This window comes from Ictalurus furcatus, chromosome 19 (assembly GCF_023375685.1).
Source record: "Ictalurus furcatus strain D&B chromosome 19, Billie_1.0, whole genome shotgun sequence".
Lineage (NCBI taxonomy): Eukaryota > Metazoa > Chordata > Actinopteri > Siluriformes > Ictaluridae > Ictalurus > Ictalurus furcatus.
This window is the reverse complement of record NC_071273.1, coordinates 1,279,544-1,301,244: the sequence shown is the minus strand read 5'-3', so window position 1 is coordinate 1,301,244 and position 21,701 is coordinate 1,279,544. Positions and strand designations below refer to the sequence as shown.

General features: G+C 37.8%; 2 protein-coding genes across 10 annotated transcripts; one reads left to right on the top strand and one right to left on the bottom strand.

Annotated features, from left to right (window-relative positions):
• Window positions 1–5,008: 5,008 nt before the first annotated feature.
• LOC128623045 (zinc finger protein 501-like) lies at window positions 5,009–11,390 on the bottom strand. The gene is made up of 2 exons (XM_053649904.1): window positions 11,314–11,390; window positions 5,009–6,905 (listed from the first exon to the last, which is right to left on the bottom strand). The coding sequence occupies exons 1-2, from the start codon at window positions 11,380–11,382 to the stop codon at window positions 5,787–5,789; spliced, it is 1,188 nt and encodes a 395-aa protein (XP_053505879.1). The 5' UTR covers window positions 11,383–11,390; the 3' UTR covers window positions 5,009–5,786.
• Window positions 11,391–11,403: 13 nt separating this feature from the next.
• On the top strand, window positions 11,404–18,602 carry LOC128623054 (uncharacterized). Of its 9 annotated transcripts, none has more exons than XR_008388507.1 (9): window positions 11,404–11,571; window positions 14,198–14,241; window positions 14,363–14,389; window positions 14,625–14,947; window positions 15,224–15,592; window positions 15,800–15,869; window positions 16,262–16,413; window positions 16,535–16,628; window positions 16,713–18,602. XR_008388507.1 is itself a non-coding variant. In XM_053649918.1 (5 exons), the coding sequence occupies exons 1-5, from the start codon at window positions 11,489–11,491 to the stop codon at window positions 17,798–17,800; spliced, it is 624 nt and encodes a 207-aa protein (XP_053505893.1). In that variant the 5' UTR covers window positions 11,404–11,488; the 3' UTR covers window positions 17,801–18,602. The 9 variants fall into 9 exon arrangements, 1 of the variants encoding a protein (XP_053505893.1); XR_008388511.1 differs by having other exon boundaries at window positions 14,363–14,763; window positions 14,874–14,947; window positions 15,390–15,592; XR_008388508.1 differs by having other exon boundaries at window positions 14,363–14,763; window positions 14,874–14,947.
• The last annotated feature ends 3,099 nt before the right edge of the window (window positions 18,603–21,701 follow it).

Sequence of the window (21,701 nt, the reverse complement as noted above, 5' to 3'; positions counted from 1 at the left end):
TCATTCTGTAGCCATGCAAACTGACTACTCATTCAAGGTTGCTATATTGTTGCTGACGATAAAGTTGTAGATGTCAATAACTGAAACACTATTTCAGCTTGACTGAAACAACTTTTGTTATGTCGAGATCACGAGAAAATTAAGTCGAGATCACGAGAATACAACAGAAAAAAGTAATATAGCCCAGCTGCTTAGGGTACCTTCTGATACACTTCTAATGACTGTTTTCCTTTTAACACACTCTGCCTTGCCTGTCCAGATAAATTTAAATAAAACTTTGTCAGTTGTGGCACACATATTAGAATCTACATAAAGGGATAATGCAGGATATTCTGGAGATCCCTTCACCCTTGGAAATCAACACACGACTTGAATAGATAAACTTCTTTGAAGCCAACAGTTAAAAATATTTTTTGCTTTTTGTAATCTTTGTGAAAATTCTGTAATTCTCTCTAAAGATGATTTGCTAATTACTATACCCAAGTATCTAACTACCTGTTTAACCTGTATTCCAGATGTACATGAATCATCTAGTTGGTGTACCTCCATAATTTCATTCTTAGACTGATTCACTGATAAATGGGAGGCATCAGAGAACAATTTAAGTGCCTCCAGACTAACAGGGCCCTGACCTTTATTCTTCAGAAATAAATAAGTGGCACTGGTGAGTTGACTAATAGTTAAAGTGAGATCTCCTATCTCAATACCTTTAATTTGGGAGCAGTGTACAGTGTAAAGATTTAAAACTTCAGTTACTAAAATAAAAATATATTTTTAAATGTGTGCATCATATTTAAAATCTAAAAACAAAATAAGAGCTTCCGCATTTACTAGATCTGAATAATCTAAAAGGTCTAACACCACATATTATTTGTAATATTTCTTCCCTTCATTAATCCAGACTGGGTGACAAATATGATTTCCTCCAAACATGGTTTTAGTCTACTGGCATATAGAGATGCTAATAATTTGTAATCAGAGTTAATTAACATAATTGGGTGCCAGTTATCTAAGCACAAAATGTCTATTAGGTTTTGGAAATAGGAGAAATTACTCCCTGTTTCATAGATTCTGCAAGTTCTCTTTTGTAGCACATTCATTAAACACATTTAAAATAAACTCTCTAATATGTTCCCCCCAAAAAACTCTGCAAAACTCATCAGGTCCTGAGCTTTAATAAAAATTCCCAATTTAAGGTATGAGAAATATTATTATTTATTTTAAAAGAATCCATTATTCCTTTAATACCAAAACAATAATTAGAGTTCTGTAACAGAGAGGTATTTAATTTCCAATATCCTGGCTTCCTTAGTGAGCTACAAGTAATGTCAGAAATGTCTCACTCAATATCTGCATGGTCAGTTAATGGTGCAGTGGAAATAGTACATGATTTAACAAAAGAAATCAGATTATCAGATAATAACCAAAGATTAATACACGATTATTGTCAAGTCAGATTTAAACCAAGTAAAGGAGGAGGAAATGTCATTATATAAGAATGTGTAGATATCCACCAGTGAAAGATTGGAACATGCATAGCTAATTAATTTGTTCGAGGTGGTAGTGCTATATTTAGGAGGAAATCTGTCATAACATAAATCAGGAGCCTTATTAAAGTCCTCACCCAAAATTAAGGATGTAGATGGATATTTCATCTTTAAAGATATTAATTTGGAAGTTAATTCTGTGAAGAGACAAGTATTAAGATTGGATCTGTTAAAGCCATAGACATTAGCTAGAATAACAATGTATCCCCAAAATGGATAACAATCATTAACCATCTGCCTTCATTTGAACAATGTGATTTAAGTAGTGTTAAAGTGCTGATTAAATAAAATCATGACCCCAGCAGAATTATTAGAACCATGACAATAAACAATTTTACTCCCCCATTAATTGGGCCAAAAAGTTTGGTCTTTCAAGTTTGAATGCAGTTCCTTATCCAATCAGTCTATGATGTCCTCCCCAGCCCAACCAACCTATTTTCCTGGGGCCTGATAGACACCCCTGCATGCCCTCTGTGCCAAAGAAGAGGATCACTGGTGCACATATTAAGTTGCTGCCCTAAAGCCCTGGGAGAGGGTTATCGGTGGCACCATGACCAGGTGCTAAAGGTCATCACAGAAGCCATCAGCACAGGGATCTCTCTCAGTAGGCACCGGCAGCCAGCACAGCACTTGAATGCATTTGTTAGGGCTGGAGAGGAACCAAGCATGAGGACTTCTGGCAACAGCCCGGGACTGGCAGCTAAAGGTTGGCCAGGGAAGGCAGCTCAAATTCCCAGAAACCATTACCACAACCACGCTTAGGCCTGATAGGATCCTCCTTTCAGAATCATCAAGACAGGTGGTCCTATTGGAATTGACTGTGCCCTGGGAGGACCGAATGGAAGAGGCGTTTGAATAGAAGAGGGCCAAGTATGAGGGGTTGGCAAGTGAATGCCATAGCATGGGGATGGAAGACCCACTTCCTCCCCATCGAGGTTGGCTGCTAAGGGTTTGGTGGCCAGTCACTCTGCAGGGTTCAGAAGCTCCTGGGAATCAGGCGACTGCACAATAAGAAATCCATCATGAAGCCACTGAGAAAGCATCTAGATATGGAACGAAAGGGGTGATCCGCAGACCACACAAGCTACCTAGACCCAAGTTGGGGACTGATCATCCCTGGCTGGGTTGCCCAGGTGAGGGTGTATGATGTTGAAAGACCCGAAACACCCGATGACCCCAGGTTACATCACTGATGATGTGTCTAAGTTGCACTTGCAAGGTGTATGTTAAATATGGGTCAGATGATGGTGAATATATTGTACCTCCTTTTATGCTGGTTTGTTACATCTGAGACATTGTGTTGAAAATAAAAAGTTCAACCTGATACAGCAACTGATGTGTTGGCTGTGTACACATATTTTAAAGGCATGGATTTTTAGGCATACAGAGACATTTAATTACACCAATCTGGATATGAACACTATTTACTGTTTAAAATAACTCCCTTAGTGTTGAGCTATTGATACCTCTAGTGTAGATTCAACCCTTGTTTAGTGTAAATGGAGCCGGTGAGGAGTAAAAAAACCCCCAAAAAACTCAGGTGTTAACAGCGAACACTTACAGTGCCTTTTTTTTTTTTTTTTTTTTATCACTATGCAGGTATAGAAAAAAATAACACTACTTAAAGTGTAAATGTAAAACTACTTAGTGTGGACCTATATAAACACCAGATAAATTAATTTTCACAGTGAGTGTGAATTTAACACTTTAAAATTTGCTGTGTATGTACATAAATTGTGTGGATTTTCACCAATGAATTTGACATTCTGCTTCTTTTCTCTCCATTCAAGAGAAAGAATAGTTTGTCATCTTTCTTTAACACAGTCATTACAGCCCATTTTAAGAACAAAGTAAAAGATTTCTAGAAAACAGGTTTAACCAATAATGACTATACGGGAAAATAATATTTCACTTGATGCATATCAACAGAGTATTTGACTTAAATATTTTTAGTATATAAAGTAGTATAATAGTTTTCTATTTTCTGTTTTGTTATATCTAATATCTCAGTTTTTTTCAGGTGTGAAAGGGAACAACACTGAAAACTTTTGGCTGTGTTGGCCATGCCCCCTCAGCCGATAGGTGAGGTGGAACAAGCTCAGTTCTCTATTAGGATTGGTTGCAGCGAGCAGCCCAGAACCCAGTTCAATTAAAGTTGAACCCCATTACTGCTCAGGAGGGTTGCACTATATACCGGTACTATGGCAGTATCATGATACTAAAGCTTCAAAATACCACCAATGCCACTGTATTTATAACAGTAGTATTGCCTATATGGTAGTATCGTAAGTCATGTTGTATGCGGCAGTTAATACTATTTTCACTAAAACCACACCTCTCACTGCTTTAGCAGAATACACAAGTTAGTGACACTTCATTTAACCTAAATTCTTTATCTTAAAAAAAACTACTGTTTGATAGTAAGCAAGCTAATTTTATGCTAATCGCTGTGTAAATACTCAAATTAGCTGAAACGAGCTAAGTCATGCTAACCGCTGTGTGTAAATACTAAAATTAGCCGCATTTGCTAGTAAGCAGAGATGGAAACCCGAGTCTACGACTTGAACTCAAGTTGCACTTAAGTCTATATAATAAATAAATAAATAAATAAATAAACAAACTGGTCTTGGACTCATGAAAAACTAAGTCGAGACTTGACTTGGACTTGAAGTCAGACTCATGAAAAACAAGTCATTTTGGTTTGGCATTCCCGATTACGGGACCCCACACGACAGCATCACACACCATATTTTTCTATTTATTTCTCATTCATTCATTCCCTATCAATAAGTGCTGCAGCAGCAAATATCAACAATTCATCTCTAAACACACAGAGCCAGCATTATTATATATACATGTCATGTATCTAAAGGCATGTGTTCATCACGCATTGGAAAAGTGATGTTACATAAATTAACAACAAACAATAATATAGCCAAGTATTACCTTGTGATAATCTTCGTGTCATTTCATTTGAAAAGCAATCAATTAATCTGAAGGAAAGCTGCGGTGTTACACAGCTGTCAGGGTCTTGCTTCAGTCCATTTTCAAGAAGTACAAAGGTTTCCATGTCCTTTTCATGCCCCCCCCCCCAAGTATTAGCTACCATATGCATATAATATCCATGTTTACCAGGTTAAATACACTCTATGCATGATCACTTCAGTGTTTTGTCTCGGTCAGCTCAGTTACATCCAGTGCTGCATTGGAAGCAGTTTTCACTATTGACACAGGGGTTTTGTTACAGTGGAAGTCTACTTTACCCATCACTGCTTGAGAACTACAGCAAACTAAGGCAACTCAAATCGCTCAAAATACACAGCACACTGGCATGTTGCACTAAATGGCAAAAAAGTAATCTTTCCTGAAGTTTCAATGAATGTTCTGTTTTCTTGTAATTATATGGTGAACTTTTGGATCAAATGTAATAATCTGAAAATAAGTTTCTTGATTAATGATTTAATTTATAAATAATGATTTAAGTAAAACCTTGTGTGCTTTATTAGACAATTTTGAATAAATGAACAAGACATTGCAGAAGTAATCAGTTTTAATATTTCAAAATTGATTTAGCCTCATACACTGTTGCGAAAAATAGAACAAAGACTTGACTTGGACTCCACCTCAGAGACTTGACTTGGACCTCAGGGACTTGTGAACAGGTCTGCTGCTAGTTAACTATCTATAGTCGAAACACAGAAACAAATATATCCAGGAGGAGACAAAGGAAGTTAAATCTAGATATGTTTGATAAGATCTTATTGCAAACAGAATATTTGAATCATTTTCAGTGTTATAAAGGATATAAAGGTCTATTATTCAGCATTAGCAATAGAGGAGACAGTAAGCCTAGTGCACACTACATGAATTTAAGCCCAATTTCCCAGTCACTGACTAATTTTGGGACTTGATGACTATACCCCCAAACTCTGTGACTACACCTTGATCTTGGCTGTTAATCTCACAAACTTTAGGAAATCTAGCAGAATTTGTAACCTGTCACTTAAAAGGTGTCCAGTTCAATAGTATACACAACGCATTATTTTAAAAAGCTTATATATTGTAGCGTTTGGGGGGAAAAACAGGAAAACAACATAAAATCATGAACTTGGCTAAAACCCAGAGAGTAAGCAATAAAATCCATGCAACAGAATACTAGAGTCCATGACAAATAATATATTATAGTTTAAGGCCTGAATGTCTCTTTACCTCCCCTTTAAAAAATTAAAAACACATATTTTAATTTGAGAACTTCACGTCAAAATCTGATGGTTTTATGTTAGAGCACTTGTGTGCCCTTAATGAACTTGAATGCGTATAGCTCCGCCCACATTGTCTGCAGAGGTACAGCTTCTGTCCTGTATGACTCTGCTGGTGGCTGTGGAGGGTCCTCTGGTCACGAAAACTTTTCCCACACTGCGAGCAGTGATACGGCTTCTCTCCTGTGTGAATGCGCAAATGCTTTTGGAGATTACTCTGAAAAGTAAAACTCTTCCCACACAGTCCACAGTGATACGGCTTCTCTCCTGTGTGAATGCGCAAATGCTGTTGGAGATTACGCTGGCAAGTAAAACTCTTCCCACACTGTCCACAGTAATACGGCTTCAGTCCTGTGTGAATGCGCTCATGTCGTTGGAGAGTCCATGGTTGGGTAAAACTCTTCTCACACTGTCCACAGTGATACGGCTTCTGTCCTGTGTGAATGAGCTCATGTTGTTGGAGATTACTCTGAAAAGTAAAACTCTTCCCACACTGTCCACAGAGATATGGCTTCTCCCCTGTGTGAATGCGCAAATGCTGTTGGAGAGTACGCTGGCAAGTAAAACTCTTCTCACACTGTCCACAGTGATATGGCTTCTCTCCTGTGTGAATACGCTGGTGTCGTTGGAGACTACTCTGAAAAGTAAAACTCTTCCCACACTGGGAGCAGTAATATGGCTTTTCCCCTGTGTGAATGCGCTCATGTTGTTGGAGAGTGCTCTTATGAGTAAAACTCTTCCCACACTGTCCACAGTAATACGGCTTCTGTCCCGTGTGAATGAGCTCATGCTGTTGGAGATTACTCTGTAAAGTAAAACTCTTCCCACACTGTCCACAGAGATACGGCTTCTGTCCTGTGTGAATGCGCTCATGTCGCTGGAGATTACATAGTTGGGTAAAACTTTTCCCACACTGCAAGCAGTGATACGGCTTTTCTCCTGTGTGAATGCGCTCATGTCGTTGGAGATTACTCTGAAAAGTAAAACTCTTCCCACACTGTCCACAGTAAAATGGCTTCTCCCCTGTGTGGATCTGCTCATGATCTTTGAGATGATGACTTTTAGTAAAACTCTCCCCACAATCTGAGCAGTGGTACATCTGGAAAACACAATAAAATTATTCAAGTGTGCATTTTAGATTTTATCCCCATGTGTTTATGGAATTGTTTTTGGAAACGCCTCCTACAATACTGTAATACGGCTTGACCACCCGATCACCCACCTTTAATGGCTGTAACAGCTTTGTAATTTTAGATTTGTAACGTTGCGATTTGTAACCACTTGTACATGTGTAATAAAATTGTCATTTTAGATTTGTAACATAATTCCAGTGATTGCAGCCCAATTTAAGTAATACAAAAACCACTGTGACGGATCGTTGTTAAGAGCCAAGATGAACAAGTCAGTTGACCATACACATAATTTCTCATCACTAATCACACAGAAATAGTTCATGTAAATATTTATATGTTTATAAAATTCAGAGACTAGCCCTACAAAGATGACCTTACTCTGGGCGTCAATGTTTTTTAAAGGTGAAGCACTGTATGTGTTTAGAAATCAACATGGAACTTTGTGTTTCCAAATACAATGGTTTAAAGCATTAATATAATCAAAACACGTTCTCTGTTGAAAAAATAATCTGACTATCAATCAGTTGTGAAGTTATAGCTCATGCCACATGCATGCTTCTTAAAACTCCAGTAATCCCTGTGGACTTGTATGGTGATCCCCAGACTTGTTCGATATAATTAATCCGTACAGGATTTCACAGAGTTTCTTGTAACTGTTATGGCCAAAAGTATTGGCTTTTTTCATCTGCTGGCTCACACATTATTCTTTTGTTTTTGTCTGTGGAAGTAGAATGGAGTGGAATAATTGGCACCCATTAAGCAGCATTCTTTTCTGGCTCATCTTTATGAAGAGAAAAGAGCTGAAAAAATGGATATTACCCAAAAGTGGCAGAAAGTTTACAGCACTCTGGCTCAGACCACAAACTCACATGGATTATTATTTAGAAACCTAAGTTTATAGCCTTAGAATCATATCACACTGGTTTTATTGATGTATCTGAAACAATGACGGAAATCTTTTTAATGATAATGTATATTTTTATGAATTGCTACGAAACTATAAACATTAGTTTTGAACTTGTGCATAAATCTTCATCAAAATCGTTGTGAAGACATAACTCCGCATTAATCCGCAGACCTGCTCGACTTTGTTGTTTGGATGATAAAGTCTCTCTTTAGACATCAAGACCCTGAGACTCTTAGAGCGCTTTTTGCTGAAGATTCTATGACACTATCTAACAAGTGGAGCAAGTGTTACACATTTATGCTAATTGTTTCAGAATTTCCAACAAACATGAAATGAAATCAGTTCCTATATTAATAATCTAAAGCCCACATGAAGTGTGAGCCCTGAACTGAACCCAGCTAACATAGTTACGTTGTATAGACATAACCATATTTGTTGCAATGATGTACCAATTAACATTCCAGCCATGTAACCTTGTGATTCCCATATTCGTGGCAATGTTATAGTTGTACGTTGTTGGAACGTGGCGAGCATGTTCCAAACTGGTACGTTGTAAAGAAGTAACATCACCGGATCATATTAGTCACAGCGACGTACCAAATAACGTTCCAACCACGTAACCTCATGATTCCCATATTCGTCGTGGTGATGTTACCCGCTTATAGTACGTTGCTGAAACGTAGTGAGTATGTCCCAACGACCATGGTCGGGAATCTGATCATTTAATCCTTTCAATCTCAACTCACGAATATATGAGCGGCTGTTTACCTGTCTCCCATGACAATTATTATATTATAATTATTATAATATCTCTACAAAGATAAAATGACAGTAAGTTATCTGGATACCAGGGTACCACCTCAGGCGAGAAAGGAGGGGAAATCCGCAGGCTTCCTTATATAGATGGTAAACGTATTATATGAGCCGGTATTAACAAGTTCCATGTGCGATCAGGTGAGATGGAGGACTGATGTTACAGGAGACTGAAACTGCACTTTTCTTTTTATTCTCTTTTGCACTATCTGCTGAGTTGTAGGTAACAGAGAATTTTGTAGTACTAGTTATATATCTTGTTTTAATCGTTCAATAGGTTTAAATGTCCTAATTGAATTCAAATATTTCCTTTTCTTTGTTAAATTGAGTCTAAAAGATGTTAAAAAGAAGACAATTTTTCTGTTTTGCAAAAATCAAAAGTCACAGATCATTTATATGTTTACAAGGAACTCATTCGAGTTTTCTGATACCATATTTTGGCAAAGACAACAGAGAGATGACATGCTGATTAGTCATGGATCAAATCGATCTGCTGGAGCTGCTATCTATTTAAACAAATGTCCAGGGAAAAAGATAACACAGAGTGGATAAAGATGGACATTGGATTGGTACTTTTCTTCAGCTAGACGAAATTTCATCATTTTGGTAAATGTTCACGGTTTTAATAACCGTTTCCAGAATAAGAATTTATTATTGACAATAACTGAGGGTAAAAGACTTTAAAACTAACTAACCCACCAGTCATGTTTTGGTAGGAGAGGAATTCAATATAATGCCTGATGAATATTTAGATAGAATTCCATCCAAATATAGCAATTCGCAAGTGAAGGGAATTTTGCAAGATTTCTGTCTCTCCAATTTACTGGTAGATATTTGGAGAGAACTAAATCCCACTTCCAGACAGTTCTCATGGATTAAACCAAATGGAAACGCTTGATCAAGAATCGATTATTGGTTAGGTACAAGTGAGATCTCCAATTTGGTTACCAATTGTGTATCATTTCTAATGCCCCTTTACAGATCACTATATTATTAATCTTGATATAAAAGCAAAGGAAAAACCTTCAAGAACAAAAGGCTACTAGAAGTTTAACGCCGAGCTGTTAAAAAAAAACAAAACTATCGTTCCTATATTAAACAAATGATTACTGAGATTAGAAATAAAGATATGTCCAGTGGCAGTAAATGATAATATATTAAATACAAAATTAGAGAATACGCAATTACATTTAGCAAAAATCTGAATAAATGAAAAAGGAAAAAGAATTTAAATTCAAGATATAAATCATTGTTGTTGCAAACCGTTCTTATGAGACAAAAACAAGGAAAAAGCTATTTATTTACAATCTGAGCTAGATGAAGTATATATTAGGAAAACAGAAGGTGCATATGTAAGATCCAGAGCTAAATGAATGGAAAAGGGAGAAAAGAACAGTTCATATTTCATCAAGCAGGAAAAAAGGAGACAAGAAAGAAAATGATTAGTAGCTTAATAGTAAATCAGGAAGAAAACTCTGATCATAGAGTAATTACTAGAGTTGTTTCAGTTCTAGTCTAATTTATATTCTTCTTTGCAAGTGGCTGAAGATTATCATGATTTTTTTCAAAGAAGTGAAGAAGGATATTCCAACAATTGACAGTATTTTTAAAGATATATGTGAAGCGGATATTACATTAGTAGTACTAACATGAACTTTGTTAAATTGTTTGATTTATGACCCTTCCATGTTCCCCTGACTGACAGTTCTGTAGGGGCGTGTGATTTACGACCTATGGATCTCAACGTATGTGCGTGCTACTGGCCATTGTCTGTGTGTGTGACATAATGGAGTTTCATGGTTTTGTTGACCAGAAAATGCTTAGGATGTGTCTGCTAATGAATGTGGTGTGAACCCTACTTTTTACAGTTTTAATCCACACACAATGTATACATTTTGTGGTACAAGTGAATTTGTTTCTGAAATTACCTTTTGTGGTAAGTATTGTTTTAACTTGAAGCTTAAGCATGGTTTAGGTGAATATGGATGATGTAAGAAAAGTGTATCGAATGGTTAGCTATGACGCGTGTGTATTAATGCGGTCGATCCGTTTTGTGTAACTATGCTGTTAGAAAATACATGATGATTGAATGTGGTAGATGTATTAGAATCGTGGATATAAATGTGGATATAAATGAACAGAATGTTATTTGTGAAATAACTGAAAGATTGGTTGATTACAAATGATATTTTATTTTATTTTTTTGTTTGTTTTCTACTTTGGTTTTGAATTATGCAAATGTGATTGTGTCCTCAGTCTGTTATATAAAAAAGCTCATGAATAAGTTGCCAATTTTGCTGTAAACACTGAATACAATAAATTATTGCAAACAATAAATAAAAACACATCTTCACATTGTTCTTAATGAGACTAGTTAGAGAGTTTTTTGAGGACGTGGCCACGACGTTTCTGGACCGTTAGCCAAGATTATATATAAAAATAAACGTTACCAAGACGTGGTAAAGTAACAATGCTGTCATAGAGTAATATCACACTGACGAACAGAGACTAACTGGTGACGTCATCAGAACGCGCGGTGTTTGCGGGGAAGTTTTCTGCTTGTTGTATATAGTGTTGTCATGGTTACTTAATTATAAACAAGTTCTCAGAGTTTAAAAATGAAAAGAGAAATCAGACACATGACTATACTTTACCTCTGAGCCAGTAGCAGCAGGAGTCTGTGGAGATTTTCTTAAAGAGCGCCGTCGGGACTCTGATTTCATTATAAGAGGTGTAAAGAATCAGGACACTGGAAGAAAAATACAGAGATTCATGACTCCAGAATCCCCACTAACCTGTTAACCGAGTAGCTCAGGTGGTCAGTTTCAGATGAACTCACCTTTAGTGATGTCACACAGAAGTTCAGAGCTTCTAAGCCCGTGTAAAGAAGGAAGCTCCGAGACCAAGTGTGTGTGAGTTTCCTTCGTCTTCGTTTCTATTGTTTTATGGCGGTTGGCAAACCAGCATAAGGTGCATTACCGCCACCTACTGGGATGGACTGTAAAGTTCAGCTGGAGATAAAAAAAAAATAAATATAATTTTTAAACCACCTACATCCTATTAATCAAACCGGTGTCCCGCAAGTATTTAAAGAGAATGCTATATACTCTTACCTTTGTCAATGTACATTGAAATATATTTTCTAATGTTATTGTATCTATTCCGAGATGACTTAATTTTCCCACAAAATGAATTATTTCTATATTGTATGCCTCACACTGCAGTATCACATGCTCAACTGTTTTAGCCATTTCACAATCGATCTGAATCACTTTTTCCTAGGGTGTATAGGGAATACTTTAAGAGATTATGTCCTATACAGAGCCTGGATATTACAGTATCTTCCCTTCTGTTCCATACTTGGTTCTTTCGATCCCTAGTAGTAGTTTTGCTTCAGATATTGTGTCACTATTTCATCTTTAGGCAAAATCCTTTCCTTATCATTTATTTTACTGTGCAACTGGAAATCAACCACTGGCATCTGAAACAGCCAAGGAGGAATCACAGGGATAACCACCGTAGGGCTCATTCTATACAGTCAATTCCTATTTTCTTTGCGTCTTTATCAGCATTCCTTCCAAAACTCCTTAACTCCTTTAATAATTAATACATCTCTGCAATTTCCACCTGTATAGCTGAGACGGGAGATGTTCTAAACGCCCCACATCCTGTTCTTAGGACTTGAGACTGTATGCCACTTATTTTCTTTAGCATAGATTATGGTGCTGAGCTATACACCATGCTACCATAACCTATTATTAATCTTATCATTGCACAAAACACTCTTTTCAATGACTGTCTAGTTGCACCCCAATCTACCCCCGTCAGAAATCTTCATATATTTATTCCATTTTACATGTATCTACTACTTTCTTTATATAAGACGCAAAGGTTAGTTTTGAATCCATCCATACTCCTAGAAACCACATTTCTGGAACTTGCTCCAATGTTTGACCATATTGTTTGAACATAATTTTTGGGGATTTCTTTTTCTTTGAAAAACACATCAATTTAGTTTTTTTCTACTGATAATCTGAAGCTCAAATTATTGGCCAATTTTTCTACTTCTTTAACTGCTTTCTGCATACTACTTTCCACGTATGCTGCATTTCTTCCCCTTTTCCACAATGCACCATCGTCCTCATAAAGGGATTTCCCCATTCCTTGTCCAATTCCTGAAAAGATGTCATTTATCATAATGTCGAAATTAACTAGGCTACAAACACTTCCTTGTGGTGTACCATTGTCAATATTATATATCTTAGAATACCTTGTACTGACGCTTACTTGGAAGGTCTTGTCTATTAGAAAATCCATTATCCATTATATAGTTTACCTTTAATTCCCATTTTATCTAATTTGATTAGGAGTCCCTCTTTCTATAGCATATCATATGCTATTTCCACATCAAAAAACACTCCTACTAAAGATTTCATTATTCACCATTGCCTTTCTAACTTCTGATTCTAGGCTTATGATTGAATCCATGGTATTATGTCCTTTTTTTAAAAAACTGCTTTGGTGAGAGTACGGTAAGGGCCTCATACTGTAAAATTACATTGTGGTTAAGGCCTCATACTGTAAAATTATATTGTGGTAAGGGCTTCATACTGTAAAATTAACTTGCAGTAAGGGCCTCATACTGTAAAATTAAATTGCGCTAAGGGCCTCATACTGTAAAATTAAATTGTGGTAAGGGCCTCATACTGTAAAATTAAATTGCATTAAGGGCCTCATACTGTAAAATTAAATTGCAGTAAGGTCCTCATACTGTAAAACACATTTACAGGTAAGCTACTGTAAAGGGGCAGTTGCAGTAAATTACTGGCAATAGTGCTGCCAGTAAGTTATCGCAAAAATGCAATAAAATGTCTAACAGTGTAGACAGAGTACAGGTAATACAGGCAATTATTTTATTTGAGTACGTATAGGAAGGGGGAAGGTGAGTGCGTGAGGTCGCTCCCCTCATTGGTTGCCAGCTGTGTGTGTTTCTGCCGCCCCGCCTCATAGCCACGTGCTTCTGTGCTTTCCAAAACACTTGTGGTGCTGAAGCAGAGCTTACTTCCATCATTAAGACACACCAGATCATTACAATCTAACATTTGTTTTACAGCATTCCCATTTTGATCACTATATTCACTTCCCCACAATGTACTGTGCGCATTAAAGTCCACACTAATGTAAAGTTTCCTTCTCCTCCAATGTTTTTAATTAAGTCCTTATTTAATCTTTTACACAGATTATGAAAATCAATTACCCTTATACTCTGATTTCCAGCTCTTACTTCAACCACTACTAATTCAAATTCCTCGTTCACACCCACCTCCCAGTATGCTACTCATTGTTTAATAAAAGTTACTACTCTCCTTCATTTCCTTTAATCCTATCTTTGCGCACTGCAGAATATCCTTGAAATCACAAAGTTTAAATATGATTTTAACCAAGATTCTTATACACATATTATATGAGGTTTAGTCTTGAAATTATCTATATATTTTAATTTCTTGCCCATTTAATATTAAGCTTCTTCTATTCCAGTGCAAGATTATCCTCACCATTATGAGCCTCCACATGCAGTCTGGGTATTAGTAACTTGCATTTTTAGTTTTTCATTTATCTGATCAACTGTTATTCCATCTACCTTCAAATACTTATCTGCTGCTCGTATGATTGTTTTTATTTTTTCTGTTCTACACACTTTAGGCCGGGCAGTTCACTTCCGCAATAAAAGTAACGAATGCCAACTTATCTGCCATAATATTATTTTCATTTGCCTTTTCTTGGTTCAGACATTCGTTTCTCATCCTCGAGACTGCATCTATTTTCTCTGCTTCTTTCTGTCACATGAAATCCTTTGATTGCTTCAGCCTATGTTAATCCTTCTGTTATCTTAACAATTTGTACCTTAGTAGCATTGTTCCTTACTTGACATCCTCCGTATCCCATGCTATATTCTCCCCCACAGTTGCAGCATTTTGGCTTGGTACCTTCCTCACACTTTCCATATTCATGGTCCCCATCCCCCCACCTTGCACATCTTTGTTTTCCTCTACATTCTGTTGCCACATGACCATACTTCTGGCACTTCAAACATCTCAGTGGGGGTGGGATATATGGTTGAACTCTGTAACTCATAACTCCTAAAAATCTGGCAATTTTTGCTCATCAAAATGTAACATCACTGACAGCCTACCAATCTTCTCCTTGTTTCAAGTATATTTCACTCTGCTTGCATCCATCACGTTTGCTCCTGACAAGCTTTTCTTAATTGTATCAACAGAAACATTAGTAGGTATTCCTGTGATTATTCCTCTCATCCATTTCTTTTTTCCCCTTACATTACATGTTAATTTTGTCCTAATAAGGTCTTTATCCCTAAAAAATGCCTTTTGTTGCTTGCTATATTTACAGAATAGGATCATTTTACCATTTCGCAACATCTTAGCACTTTCAATGTTTCCAATCTTTTCTTTCAATGTTTTTGTCAATTTTAAAGATTCACATTATTTACTCCTTCTAACATAAACTTCACCAATACCTTATAATACTCTTTCCTTCTTATAGACTGGATATCATCTTTCTCACTTTCTGTACCTGATGTTCAACTCCAATCTTTCCTTCTTTTGCACTTTTCAACTAAACTCCACTTGCCAGTTAGTTTCTTCCATTTTCCACACCATCTAAGTCTTCCTTGATATTTGAGTCACTTCTGGCCTCTACGCCATTTCAGACCATCATGACTTCAGTCACAACCCAGTGATGCCAACTGCCACCGTGTTGGTTTCCTGTAATTATGTCATCAATTATGACATGAAGCTTTCATCTGTGTTCAATTTCCGCCCTGTCCCAAATGGCACACTATGCCCTTGTGGACCTCCTCTGAGTCCACAGTTTGGTGATGTCAGCTAATGCAGACCTATGGGGCACAAAGGGGTGAGTCCAATTTCATAATTTATATAATAGTCTAACTAAAAGTAAGTAAAGGTTGAAATTGACCCGAGCAGAACAAAAATGGAAACTTGAGCCATTTCATGCACATGATTGTATAATTATATGATGTTTGCTCTTTTATATCAGTAAAGCCAATTACTTTTAACCTTTCTCTTGTCTCTTGTGACTGATGACACACATCGAACCTAGACAATTTGGTCCACTGTGTAGCAGTTTATAATCTGCAGGTCCTCAGCTGCACATTGCTGCAGCATTACTGGTTAGCAAACTATTCATCTAAAATCTCAAGCAGCGCTACACACTTTCACAACTGCAGTGCAGTAGAGAAAAGCACACAAACAGTGTTTTAAATCCCTGTCCAGTTATAATCACCATCAGTGTTATTTGTGCAGTATTAGATTTCACACTTCCTTGTAGGTCTGTTTAATGTTTTTTTCTATAAAATTTTTTTTTCACCCTTTTTACTGTTTAGCAGAGTAAAAAATAATAAAACTGAAAGTGACGTTTTTGACAGAAATATTCCAGTGGCATCCCTAAAATATACTAAACTGATAGTATATACATATTTAATGATGGTTAAATTGATCACATTGAGAGATTTTATTTCACATTCATAATGAACTATATTAAAATCTCCATTTCCTGTGACAGAAAGCAAGAGCGCCACATCAGAGCATCTTTCAAGGGGAGATTCCAAACACCTGCTCACCTGTCGATCATTCGCCGGTTGATCATTTACACGTCAATAATTCACCTGTCAGTCATTCTGGATTCACATGATTGGCTCATCATGTTTTTATTTGGTAAAATAAGTAGTCTGCTCTTTTTCCGCTGTTAAAATGTGAAGCGCTAAATGTGTAAAAGTTAGCAAGAAAGAGAGGAGTGGTTTGTATGATTTGTAACCTTGTAACCTTATTTTGACAGGTCTAGGTCAAAGGTCATCATCAATCATATTTATGTTGACAGGTGTTGACAGGTGTAGGTCAAAGGTCATCACCAACCGTCATTATCTTAACAGGTGTAGGTTAAAGGTCATCACCGTCATTTTCTTAACAGGTGTAGTTAAAGATGTACAGTATAATGTTACATGTTATTCCCATAGATTAATCATTCTGTCACTTCACGGCGAGCTCGCAACTACAGTTCCCAGAAGGCAGTGCCAACTACAAACATGGCCGACGAGAACTACACCTCCGGACCATGCACGCGCTCACGTTCACCAGAGTACTGAGTCAGTGCGTTTACATGGGCAACAATAATCCACTCTTAACCCAATTAAGACCATACTTTGATTAAGAAACTACCATGTAAACAGCAATTTTTACTTACCTTAATCTAATTAAGGTCATACTCGAAGTAAGCAACAACTGAATTAAGACAGGTAGAGTACTCCTGTTTTAGTCGCATTATGGACGTGTATTACAGACATGTAAACACCTTAATCACATTATGAACGTCGTGTGAGAGTTTTCACTGCATTTTGCAACAGGACATGATCACACACGGCAGTTTTATGTTTTACAGCAGACAAGAGAGTTCAGCTGCGTCCCAAATCGCATACTTGCCTACTATAGGCCTGTAGTGGGGAAAAATACATGTATCTCGGCTACTATATCGATGGTAACTACGCGATTTGGGACACACCCACTGCTTCAAGCAGCTGTCTATTAGCAAGTACAGCATGACAAATAATTAACTGCACTTAAACGTTCGTAAAAAAATTTAATAAAAACACCCCAAACTGTATACGATCCCATAACGAAGACGAACTGTATGTTGATACGTGAAATTCTGGAGGGACGTCGGACGGCGTGGCGCGGTGACGTAATGACGCAGGCTGTTAATCTAATTATGTTCTAAAACATGTAAAATGGGAACATGTTATAGGAGATTTGGATCTCAGATATATGTAGCCTCAGTCCTACCATTATTTCCAGCTTAATGTAAAATACAAGCTGATGTATTATGTTATGCGATGTTATGTGAAAATTATTAAAACTGTATTATAATTATACTATGTAAAGAACCCCAACCTTGACAGTCTGGGGAAACAGAACCACGCGAGGAGAAAAAGAAGAAGAAGGAGGAGGGCAAGACAGCAACATGGAGGAAGACGGATTGGAAAGTCTTCTGGTTCGGGGGCCGCTGAGAAAGCTTTTCCGGACATTATGCACATCCAGCAAGACCTGAGAGATCTACAGCTCGACATGCTGGATATAAAAAGAACTGAAAAGCTGATATGGAAAAATAATTGTGTAGTGAAAGAATGTGATAACATACTGAGTGTGTTAAATCAAATGAAAGCTGAAGCTGAAATGTTAAAATAACGTGCTAAATACAGGAGGACTGAATACATTAGGAAATTAAGTCAGAGACATGGGAAAATAGCGAGACTGTCTAACCTTGCTAGACAAATAGATGAAATGGAAAAATTGATAGAACGCTTAAATCTGAAGAAAGCCCAGTAAAAACATGCATCCTGTTTTTACTTCCTGTTTTTTTTTTTTTTTTTACAGCCAGCGCTAAAACACACACAGCTTTAAGGCGAGTGCTCAAAAACCACAAATCCCCTAACTTCTGTCTATCTGTTAAAGACCCAAATAATGGCATGCTTTCTGTTTTCTACATGCAGCTTCAGAGTTTTCGCTCGTAACCGCATCTGGACACCGTTGAGAAGGCGTTGCGGTTTTGAGCGAAAACTTGAAACCATAAGTGAAAGATGTATATAAGCTTCGAACAGGTGAAGGTTCAGGGCTGCGCCTCGGGTGAAGGTTATTTGTTTTTAGTTTCTTCTGAAGGAAGAAAAACTATCTGATCCTGCGTGATCAAAAAGTATTTTTATGCCTCTGCTTAAAAGAAAACCATTATCAGATACTGTATAGTCACTGGTTTTGCTTTATTTTATTTTCTTTATATTCTGAGTTAAGATAATTGTAATCCTTTTGTTCTTTAATAAACCGAAGTCCATATAAAGGACGATTCGTATATCTTACTCCGTGAGTAGAATTCCTTTGGTACACACCCCTTCAGCGAAAGGGAAAGGATTTCATTGGTTCTCTAGCCCAGAGGCACAAAGACACCGCCTTCTGAGGAGGTAAGAGGAAGTGTTTTTACATGCTCTATCAAGCTGTATGACAGAGTAGCGAGTAGAGGATTAATATTTGGGATATTAATTCTGATGAAATTCTACATGGCGCCCGACATGGGGCTAGAGTAAACTAAGGAACTTATAAAAAAGGATTAAATTATAACTAGAATATAGAATAAGCACACCTTGGACACAAAACTAGTAAGAGAAGCTATTACGCCACTAGGAGGGGACAGGCATGCGCGCTTAGACTCAGAGACGATCTAAATAAGTCCTGATAATCCCAGAAATAAAGACCTGCAAGAGTATGGCTGAAAAAGGTCCGAAATATACTCATGAAGTCGTTAATGTAGGAATTACATGGCCTTACCCTGATAGGGTAGTGGCAGATAACGGCAGATTACAATACCTAGGCGAAAATCACTGGCAAATAAGTGTAGAAGGAGGACAATGGCCGTGGCCAGAGTTAATAAGAGCACTTAATAGAAAAGAAGTGGCTATGTTCCTTAGGGAAGGGAACCTGGCACCCACTAATATACCACTGACATCACAATTAAAAATAAAAGTATACGATATGAACGGGATCAATCACAACTCTGCTAAAGGAGGAAAGAGTTGCACCTCCAAAAGCCCCAAGCATGTAATCAGCGACATCTAGAGTAGAACCAGAGGGATTACAGGCAGAATTATGTAGAAGGCTGAAGGCAAGAAGGAGACAGATAGACGGAGAAGGCTCCGGTTCTTATGAAGCCTCCACAGTGCCCTTATATCCAAACCTGCCACTGCCACTTGATCCACCGCTGCCGTCGCAAACTCCACAAGGCCTATTCCTCTCGCGCCACTGTCTAAACCTATCAATCTTCCGTTACCTATAAATCCAAACAGAATGTATACTCCCATATATATGGGACGCAGGATAAGGGTGCAGGTAATTACAGGCAATGCGCTATAAGAGCAAGGGGATGTGCTAGTGAATCCAGCTAATGCCAACCTCAGTCATAAAGGTGGGTTGGCTAGGGCTATTTGTGATAATGCAGGAGATGGCTTCCAAGCATTAGGACTTGACTACGTAGCTCAACATGGGCCTATCCCAAAAGGAACTATAGTTGCCCAGCAGCTAGGGAAAGGGCACACATTAAATGTTAAACTAATCTGGCATGTGGAAGGGCCCCGGCTACCTGTAAATCCTACAGCAGCAGACCTAGAGGAAAAGATTCCTCAAATAGCTGAAATAATAAGGTCAGTAATTAATAAATAAAGGAAGAGCAGAAAGGGTAAGAGTAGTAATAATGCCAAACTTGTCAACTGGAATCTTTAATTGTCCTGTAATGGATTGTGTAGCACAGTCAATTAAAGGGATTCAACAAGCAACTAATGACCCTGCAGGTGAACCGATAGAACTAAGATTGGTACACCCAATAAATGATGTAGGAAGGCAAATGCAGACAGGACTAATGGTCTTATTTAACCAAAGTCCACCTAATAATTCACAAGGGCTGCAACCAGGGCTTATAGGCCCATTGCCTAGGCTGCCATCACCCATAATTCCATACTCCCAAGCACAGGTGACATTCAAACCATGGCAACTTGAAGAGCCTGGAATGAAAAATTGGCTCAAACAGAAACAAATAATGAGAAAAGGAGCAAATGTAATTCAGCCACAAAACCCATTTCCTATGTACAAACCTACTCCGCTCTATCCCATGGCTGAGATAGGTAATGTACAATATAGGATGACGCAGGCAGGTAAACCGTTTGAAGCGATAAACCTAGCACAGGAAGATAAGTGGGAAGAAGAGGAGGTTCCATGGTTAACAAAAGGAGCCCTTTACACTGCTTTAAATGCAGGAAACTCATTCCAAATATTACAGGATCCCACAATAAACAGAAACACCAGAATTAATTTATTAGCCGCTAAAGCTGACTTCGGACAAAATGCTGTAGCTGCATTAGCCCAGCCGGTGGTGCCACTAGACCACTATCAGCATTACTATAATGAACCAAATGCTAGAACAGAGTGGGATAATGGTCTAAGACCAAACCCAAGGATGGGGAATTGTAAAAATCCAAATCCTTCTCAAAGGGGCCCAAGGATGCCTTTAGTCTCAACTCCCGTGCCACAACCAGATTTTTTATGAGGGAGAAGAGTACATAGAGAAGGGCTATTATACGCCACCTGATAAATATGAGGAAGAAGAGGTTATGGATCAGCTGATAGAACAGGCCCATAGATTGAGAATTAGTACTAAAAAATCAAAACCAGCTCCAGTCAGAGCTACTAGAACAGTAGTAAGACAGGAAGTGGAGCGGGAAGAATCAGAGAGTGATAGAGAAGAAGACGAGGGAGCTAGAGTTCTGTGGAAATTAATGACAGAAGACCAATGGATGAAGAAATGTGAACAGCTTAAGTATGATCCAAAGCACTCTCTCCTAGAACAGGCTAGAAAAATATTCGAGGATGGAAAACATGCAAAAATCCCCGAAGAAGTACTAGAACAGTTTATCCAATTAAGAATAAACTGCAGATTCACCAGGGACATGTTAGAAATCCATAGGGCTATAATACCTGAGGATGAGGAAGAAAAGAGACAGAAAGAGTTAGTCCACTCTGTCAAGACAGAGAGAAACTGTAGAGAGAAACTGGAAGATAGATGCTTTAAAGGGTTCAAAAAGGCCTATAATAGGCATCCACAACAGCAACAATCTCAGCAGACACAGCCACAGCATAAGCAGACAGGAGGAGGGGGAACACAGGGCAGAAAGCAACCCCAGTAAACCTTCTAACTGGATTCCCAAAGAAGAATGGGATAAGGTTACACCCGAGCAGAGAATACAACGGAAGAAAGGCAGTGGTAAACCTCAAAATAGTCCAAACAAGAGAGTAGGGATGGTTAGACAAGAAACACCAGAGCTCTTAATAGCATCAAGCTCCTGTGAAAATAACGTAAGAAAACCAAGCTATGTATACCAACAATAGGAACCAGCGGCCTCGCTAAAAGAGCT